This window comes from Zalophus californianus, chromosome 10 (assembly GCF_009762305.2).
Source record: "Zalophus californianus isolate mZalCal1 chromosome 10, mZalCal1.pri.v2, whole genome shotgun sequence".
In the NCBI taxonomy this organism is placed as follows: Eukaryota; Metazoa; Chordata; class Mammalia; order Carnivora; family Otariidae; genus Zalophus; species Zalophus californianus.
The window spans coordinates 114,051,361-114,059,387 of record NC_045604.1 but is presented as its reverse complement, the minus strand read 5'-3'; the positions used below and the strand labels follow the sequence as shown (position 1 = coordinate 114,059,387).

At 53.7% G+C, this 8,027-nt stretch overlaps 1 protein-coding gene across 1 annotated transcript; it reads right to left on the bottom strand.

Annotated features, from left to right (window-relative positions):
* Nucleotides 1-1,557: 1,557 nt before the first annotated feature.
* LOC113933199 (acrosin-like) lies at nt 1,558-7,253 on the bottom strand. The gene is made up of 5 exons (XM_027613077.2): nt 7,141-7,253; nt 5,956-6,162; nt 5,438-5,721; nt 2,680-2,825; nt 1,558-2,139 (listed from the first exon to the last, which is right to left on the bottom strand). Exons 1-5 carry the CDS (start codon nt 7,215-7,217, stop codon nt 1,609-1,611), a joined length of 1,245 nt encoding a protein of 414 aa, XP_027468878.2. The 5' UTR covers nt 7,218-7,253; the 3' UTR covers nt 1,558-1,608.
* Nucleotides 7,254-8,027: the final 774 nt, after the last annotated feature.

Below are 8,027 nucleotides of genomic sequence, written 5' to 3'. Positions count from 1 at the left end.
ATTTGTCCCAAATCCTCCGCACCCACCCCGACTCCCTAGCCTGAGCACATCTTGCCACAGCATTCCCACCTGCAAGCTCCGGGTTCAGGACTGCCCAGGAAGGGTGAGGGCAGGTCCCGAGTTGCTGCCATGGCTCTTTCTGCTCTTTGGGCCATGTGGCCTATGGCTTGGGGTTTGTCTCACTCTGTGACTGACATTGAGTTTTGTTCAGTGTTTAGAGGGTACCTGGTGTCTGACACCAGGGCACAAAGCTTATATACCCAGTAGGGAGATTAAGAAACTGACTTTAGAAGAGACAGACCAAAGCCCACGAAAGGAATCATGGACATGCCAACTCTAATCTTAGTAATGTTGGCTCTCAGTGAAGGCAGATAAAATTTGGTTCTTTTATTTTATCAAATGTTAATACACCACAGAGCCATGGGCCACCCAGATCAATTTGCATGTCCTCTTAGGTAGCCTAGGCATTCCAGGGCTCATAAGGGCACAGACGATATACACCCGAGTGCCCCTTCATAAGTATAAGGTTACCCAGCATCGCATCACCAGCTGGCTCTAGAGCCCACATCTATAAGCATGTATGGCGTGTCACGCTCTGCTCTGAAAGCTTCACATCTGTCCTAATTTCATTGTCACACAACCCTACGGCCATATTCCCAAGGCCACATAGCTGATGAGGGGTAAAGCAGGGGGTATGTTTGAACCCAGACAGACTGACGAATCCTGAAAATACTCATGCCTGCTTCATCAGTCCCTGTTGCAACCCCAGCAGGAAAAGACAGGGTCCTTGGTCTTCCTCACCCAAAGTTCCTCCCTCATGCTCCTGTACCCTATGCCATCTGTCTTTGCAACCAGACCATAGGACCATCTTGCACTTGAAACATGTGCACACAGTGAACAGGTGAACAGGTATGAGACTGTTGCTTGTTGCAGCAACTGCACAGCCAGGAGCCCGGGGGTTTCTTTCTGGAGCCTGCCATCTTTAATTCTCAAGTGGCTAATCCAGCATTTAGGTTTGATCTGGGCCCTGACCAGAGTGGGCAGTTGACCTGAGGTCATCGAGATCTCTTTCTCAGGACGTCACAGATGGACATAAGCAATTCTGGTTGAGGGCAGACTCCTGCCTGGGGTTGGCCATGTGGACTGAGCATCAGAGGGCCACGCTACAAAACTTCAGACTGGGGTCATTCTCCAATGGACTCAGACCCACACCCCTCCTTCTGAGTCAGCTCACCTCACAGAAGTGCTCCAGGGCCCACCTGCACTGATTTAATAAGCAGAGACTCCGAGTGTGAGATCCAGACCATACCTGGTCTGTCACCCCAGATCGCCTTGTTCCAACTTCAAAAATCAAGATTTAGGAAACCACAATAGCCACTGACATACAAGCAATTCCACCTTGTTGGAGGGTGACAGAGGGAGGACAGATTTGCTGGGGGAGGGTTTGGATTGAGTCGGGGAGGGCAGGTAGGAAGAAGTCCAGAAAGCATCTCTTCATAGATATATATAAATATATTTTATATTTATATTTATATTTATATTTATTTATTTCATCTTTGTTTTCTTGGGAGTAAAGGGCTCACTGGGTCTGTTGGAAGTGGGGTCAGATCAGGAGGCGGTGGTCAGTTCTGGGAGATCTGTGGTCTCCATTTCATAATACCCCTTTGCATTAGAAAAGGTCTTCCCCTTCAAGATCTCTGTAAGTTGCTGTAGTCGCTTGGCAAAAGAAAGTACTTGGGGAGCTTTAGTGAAAGGTGGGGGAGCAGGTGGGGGTGGGGGTGGGGGTGGGGGTGAGGTTGGGGCCGGGGGTTGGGGTTGAGGTTGAGGTCGAGATGCAGGGGGGCTGGGAGGAGGTCGAGGAGGCCGTTGGATGTACCAAGGAGGGCGAGCAGAAGGGCGGGCAGAGGGTTGTGTAGCCGGGATTGCTTGAGAAGTCGGATGGGGAGGGGTGGGCAGTTGAGCCATGTGCAAGGCATTAGAACCGATCTTGGAAGCAATCCAGTTCAGATAGGGCCAGGTGGCCGTGTAGACTCCGGGGCGCTTAGCTCGGGCACAGCCTACTCCCCAGCTTGTGACTCCCACGACTACATAGGTGTTTGCCACGTTGTCTCTGCACATGAGAGGCCCGCCGCTGTCCCCCTGCCCAGAAGGACACAGAAGTCACTCTCTGAGCCACTTTTCCCCTGCCCAGAAGGGCCATAGGCTCTGGAAGGACAGTTTCTTCAGTCCCATGGCTTCTTGCTGCCATGAACACAAGTGGTGGTGGTAAACTTTGAGTTGGTATCAACAGCTTCAGGTGGATGTGAGAAGGGGATGGATTATCACAGGTCTCCTTGCAGTGAGGAGGGAAGATCAGCGACCTATGTGTCCACATATGAGGCTTTATGCATGCATGGGCATGTGTGTACAAGTGGATTGGAAGGTTTTGTATTCTGGTGAGGAGAGGTAAGCCTTCTCTTCCAGGGTGGTGTTCGGGTGGTATGATCTCTGTGTCACGGTGGGATAAAGCTCTGTGTGGTGACCGGTTCTTTGTTGGGGCCCCAGGTGTCACCTCCCATCCTCACTGCTACGAGATGGGACCAGGGAAAGGGTCACTGAAGCAGGGCCCTGGAGGGAGTGGAGTTCAGGGATTCACAAAAGAGGTGTTGACAGGGAAAGGGGCGCCCGAAGGGAAGTTACCTGGCAGGTGTCGATCTTGCCTTCAGGGTGCCCTGCACACACATTGGTTGAATGAATACGCCCGTTGTACCACTGGCTGGAGTTACATAAGTCGAGGTCGATGAGGTTCACACGGGCCTCCTGCAGTGTAGGTGCGATCCTGTAGGCTACAGACAGGCTGCTCTGTGGTCAGCGATCACAGAAGACATGTTTTGGGAAAGCCCTGCCCCCTCCCTCCACGGAAACCCCATCATCCTGAAATGCTCTACTTCAACCTAAAATCCATGAAAGTCAATGCCCCTGGCCTCTCCTCAGATAATTCTGAAGGATGTGGGGTGGTGGAGGCATATGCAGGTGAAGAGGAGGGGCAGTGCATGGAGGATGAGCAGATGTGGCTGCAGGAATGTGTGTTGATGCCAGATGATTATTCACAGCTACAGCCAGGATGTGTCACCTCATTTACACCCCAGAGTGACCCCCTGTGTTAAGCGCTGTGACTCACCTTGCCTCCAATCAAGAGCTTGGAGCACCACTTGCCCAGACATCCTAGTAGGGATGCGGTGTGGCTTGCATTCGGACCAAGGTTTTCCTCTCTACACTCAAATCAAGGACACACATTTCATTTCCCCACAGTACTGCTCTAAGTCCCCCTCATTGCTTCTTATCCCCCGTTAAACCCCTCAGCTCAGTTCTGGACAGGATCTGCTGGAGTTGGGCAGATGAGTCCCTCCCCGCATGCCTCCCATCCGTTTTGAAGTTACAGAGAAGGAGGAGCTGCAGGATGGCCTCCACACACACAGATCTGTCAGGGGCATGGGTGGTTGGAATAACCGGAAGGCAGGTCAGAACATCCTGTACAGCCCCAGAGGCTCCATCATGACCTTTGGGTTAAGAAAGGCCCAGCCTAGGCTATGATTCCATCAGCCAACCTCACACCTGGCTACAGGGGCAGCTATCCCCTCTTCATCAAGTGGCCTCCCCCCACCACGGCCGCACCCACAGCCCAGACACAGCCTGGTGGGTGGGTCTGAAATCGCCTGCATCCGGGTGGAGAGGTGGCGGATCACACTTGGAACATGGCAGTGGAGGCCAAGTGGGAAGCCAGAACCAAGTGGAGCAAAGTGGATGGAGCTAGGCACACAGCATTCAGACTGTGTTTGTGTGGCTTGGACTGCGTCTCCAGGCCCTTCAGGTCAACTTTGCGTACCACCCAAGCAGGGTTAGTTTTGTACTTGCACTGTCCCCAAGGCAGGGGTGACATGGAAATGACCCCCACAACAAGCCTGGTCGCTTATGGTGACCTTTTAGATCTATGGAAGAGCCAGATGACCTGGAAGAGAACAGGGTTTTCTCAATCCCAACACCTTGGCTTTAAATGCTAAAAAGTCGACAAGAACCTGAAATTCAATGGAAAAGGAGGACTACCCCACAACCATATGGGCTCAAGGAGGAGGTAGAAAAAGGAAGGTCTGCAGGAATGTCACAGAAATTTGGAGGCTGGGATTTCTTTAAGACTTGGTCTTACCAGTGGGGGAGGGATTCACTAGAAGATGGTAGAAATCCCACTAAGTTGAGGAGGATTCTAGAACAAAAGAGGCCTTGTGTGATGTCCAGGGTGTAGCTGGGAGCCTATAATCCTTTTGAGAAATAGGACAGCAAAGGTGGTGGCAGGGGTGGTTTGTAGATGGGAACCCTGAGATCAGCCCCCCCCCAGGGACTCCAAGAACCCTGGGACACTGCACCCATGTTTGGGTGGGTGGGCAGAGCAGGGTAGGCCGGGGGTGGGACAAGAAGAATGCTCTAGAGGCCTCAGCAGAGCTATGGACATCAATAGGCAGACAGAGGTTGAAACCCCAGGTCAGGGAGGGAAGGGCCAGCAGAGGCCAGTGAAAACAGGGGTGCCCGGAAGGAGAAGCAACCCAATCAGAGAAGGGGGGCAGCCTTGAGAGAGGGAAGAAGAGTTACAGGAGGCATACTGAAACTACCAGGGTTTTGTCAGCAGAAAATGCTGAGTTTTGAACCCCAAATGACTGAAGTGCCTTGAATTAGGAGCCCTCAGTTTTCCATTATCAAGGGACAGAAGAGCTTTCAGTCTCTCTTCTCATTCCCAATGTGACTGGGTAAAAAGTCCATGTGGTCACCTGTGCAAAGCTGAAAGGCCTAACCTACCCGTCAAACCCTTGCTGCCCACTGCTGGCCTGCCAAGAACCCTGTCCCCTCTCTGCAGAGAAAATGAAGTCACTCGGATGGGAAGGGTGGATTCTCGCATTGTGACCAGCGACGGTGGGGAGCAGAGGTTCACTGAGGTCTAGAGGGCTGGGCTCTGGGGTCTCAGAGCTCAGAGAGCACGTGACATGGCCCTTCCACTCACAGATGGGGAAATGGATGTCCAGAGAGGAGAGGAGCTGGCCCGCAACCACAAAACCCCAACTCGAGCTCTTCTCCAAGTGCCATTTCAGGGGACAATCCCCCATTTCCAGAAGGTAGCAACTAGGGTTCCAGGCTCCAGATAGAGCCATAGCCCATACCCCATTCGAAAAATGCCCAGGTTCTCCTGGGGCTGCATGCACCCTTCCACCCGACGATCACACGAGCCATCAGTGGTGAGGCTGTGGACAGGGGAATCGGCTGCCAGTTTCTCCTGCTCTAAAAGGGGATAGTGTCCCCCATTCTGGTGGACATCACCACTAGGCACCACATATGTCCCCTGCACTTCAGAGACCACTGAGGGAATGACCAGCAGTCCCCCTATCCCTGTGAGAACCCCTCCCATACTCACCTTTCTCTTTCAAGAATCCCCAGCCAGCCACCCAGCAGGCCTGGGGAACTCTAGGTGGGCCCGCCCTAAATTGGGGCAGGCAGCCTGTTCCAATGAATTGCCCACAGGGAACGGGAGGGGTGATCTTCATGAGAGCGATGTCATTGTGCTCTAAACTGGGGATGTATTTCTCATGAATGATGATTTTCTCGACATATCTCTCCTGTTGAGGCAGCTTCGCTGGCTTATCGTTCCCATACACGATTTCCCTTGCTCCAAAAATCAGTCTCCAGTCATATACATTTCTGTGGGCACAGAGGCAAGCCAGGTCATCCTCAGAAAGGACGGGCTCGACAGAAACCTCTGGTGACCATGATCCTCAGAGCCCTCCCTCAGCGAGGGCCTGGGCCCACCCACTCACGTTCTGGTTGCCACAAGGCCCAGAGCCCTGGGGAGACTGCACACAGAGAGCCCTGGAGAATGTCCCTTTCTGGGAAGAGCCTTTCTGAAGACCTCCCTCCACATGCTCCCACACGTACTTTTTGGAGACGAAGCAGTGGGCAGCCGTAAGCAGCCAATGGGAGTTCAGCAAGGTGCCTCCGCACGCATGGTACCTTCGGTTATTCTGGGACGTGAAGACCTGGAGGCTGACCATCCAGGGCCAGGCCCCGACGGTTGCATCCTGCCCTCCGATGATACGGCCACTTCCCAGTGGGTTCTGCCTGAACCGTAACCCACAGGGGGCACTGGGGAGAGACCAGGGGCACAGTTCAAACCAAGAAGAGGCACAGCCTGTCCTCGCAGCTGCACGATGGGGGAATCAGGGCTAGGGGGCTGGGCAAAGTGTGGCAACCGGGAGTGTGGAGGGTCCGAGGGGGAGCTGCTGAGGAGAGGCGCTGTCAGGGCGGTAGGGAAGCAGGAAGCTGCAGGCTTCAGGAACCGGTTTTGAGGAGTATGAGTTCTGGGGTCTTGTGGGTGTAGCCCCAAGGCGAGGAAAGAAGGTGCCATAGGAAGCAGGACTGATGATAAGGGCCCTAGAAATATGGGAGATCCCGAGGCAGAGGAGGAAGCTAGAGGTGGAGAGAGAGAGTTGTAATGGCTTGAGGTCTTTAGAGCCAATTCTGGGCGGGAGACTCAGGAAACAGCCACAGGGGTCTTGGGGCTGCGATGTGGGGTTGGATGGTGGCAGGAGGAGGGAGAGTAGCCAAGGCAGGTCCAGTGATCCCAGGTGTGGGGAACAGCGGGGGTCCAGGGGTGGAAGTTCTGGGAACTGGGGAGAGGCCACAAGAGTTTGGGGGTAACTTGGGGTCTGTGAGAGTCTAAGGTGGAGGCCCGACCCTAGAAGAAAGCCATGAGAACACCCTGGGGTCTTTGGGGTCAGCCACAGGAGGGGGCACCTCACTATCCGTGGGAAGAAAGGGGTTTCTAAAAATTGGGACTTGATGTCCAAGAGGCAGTGAGGTCAGTCTCTAGGTGAGGGAAGGACCCCAGCGTCTGTGCTACGGGAGGCATAGGAGCCCGGGGTCAGCCCTGGGGTCTCTCGGCTGATGAAGCTGGGAGCAAGGATGGTCTGACTTGGGAATGTGGGTCACACCCGTGAGACCCCGGGGACTACTAAGGCCCAAGCTTGGCCTCCTTCCTAGCCCTGGACAGAGGGAGTCTGGGTGGGGCTTGCTATTCAGAAGACACTCTTTCCACCCCCCGGAGGTGTCCCTGACACTTACTCACACGTGGCGTTATCTTTGGCAACCACAGACACTGCCAAGGCCAGCAGAATGGCAGTTGGCAGCATCTCTACCATACTCCTGCCCCAGCCTGGCCTGGAAGCCCAGTGACCTCACACAGCTCTGTGGCCTCCTGACCAATCAGCATGGCTACATCCCCCCTCCCCCACCCCAATAGTCAGGCCAGGGAGGAGCCCTTTAGCTTAACCGGTCCAGGCTGAAACAAGATCCCAGCTTTCTGTACAGGCTCCTCTGCACCCCTCGGGTGATGGGGGCTCATGTGCAGCCCCCTCCCTCTGTCCCAAGGCCAGGATCTCCATTCCCAGTTACCCTTCAAAGGTTCCATATCATCTGAGGATCCAGTTTTGTGCAGTGTCAGGGTCTGCCCCTCATGCAAGCTGCAACCACAGTTCCTGTTCCAAATCATGGGCTGAGGAGCAGTTCTGTCCCTCTGTGTCAAGATGATGCAGCATGTCAAGGTCACAGGGTGTCGGGCTCACCAGATTAATCGATCCTTAACCCTGTGTAGGGCAAATTGTCTTTCCCTCTTCAAAGTACATACTATCAGCACACTTTTCAAAGAGCCACTTTGAATTTCTCTAATTTAGGACTACAAAGCCCACCTTTCTATTCACTGCTGAGTATCACAGGGTCTGGTGTTTCCTACCTGAGTGTCTCCAGGTCTCCTCTCTGGGACCTACATGCAGGAAGATGTGTCTCCTATACCTGAGGGTCAGGAATTCTCACCACAATCCCCTGAATATCCTGAGGTTTCATTTTTTCTGATTGTCAGGAGACGGCATCTCACCGACGGGAGCATGACAAATGCTCACCTCACATACCTGCATGTTAAGAAGTTTCACCTTCCTGTAGGAGTGTGAGCAGGT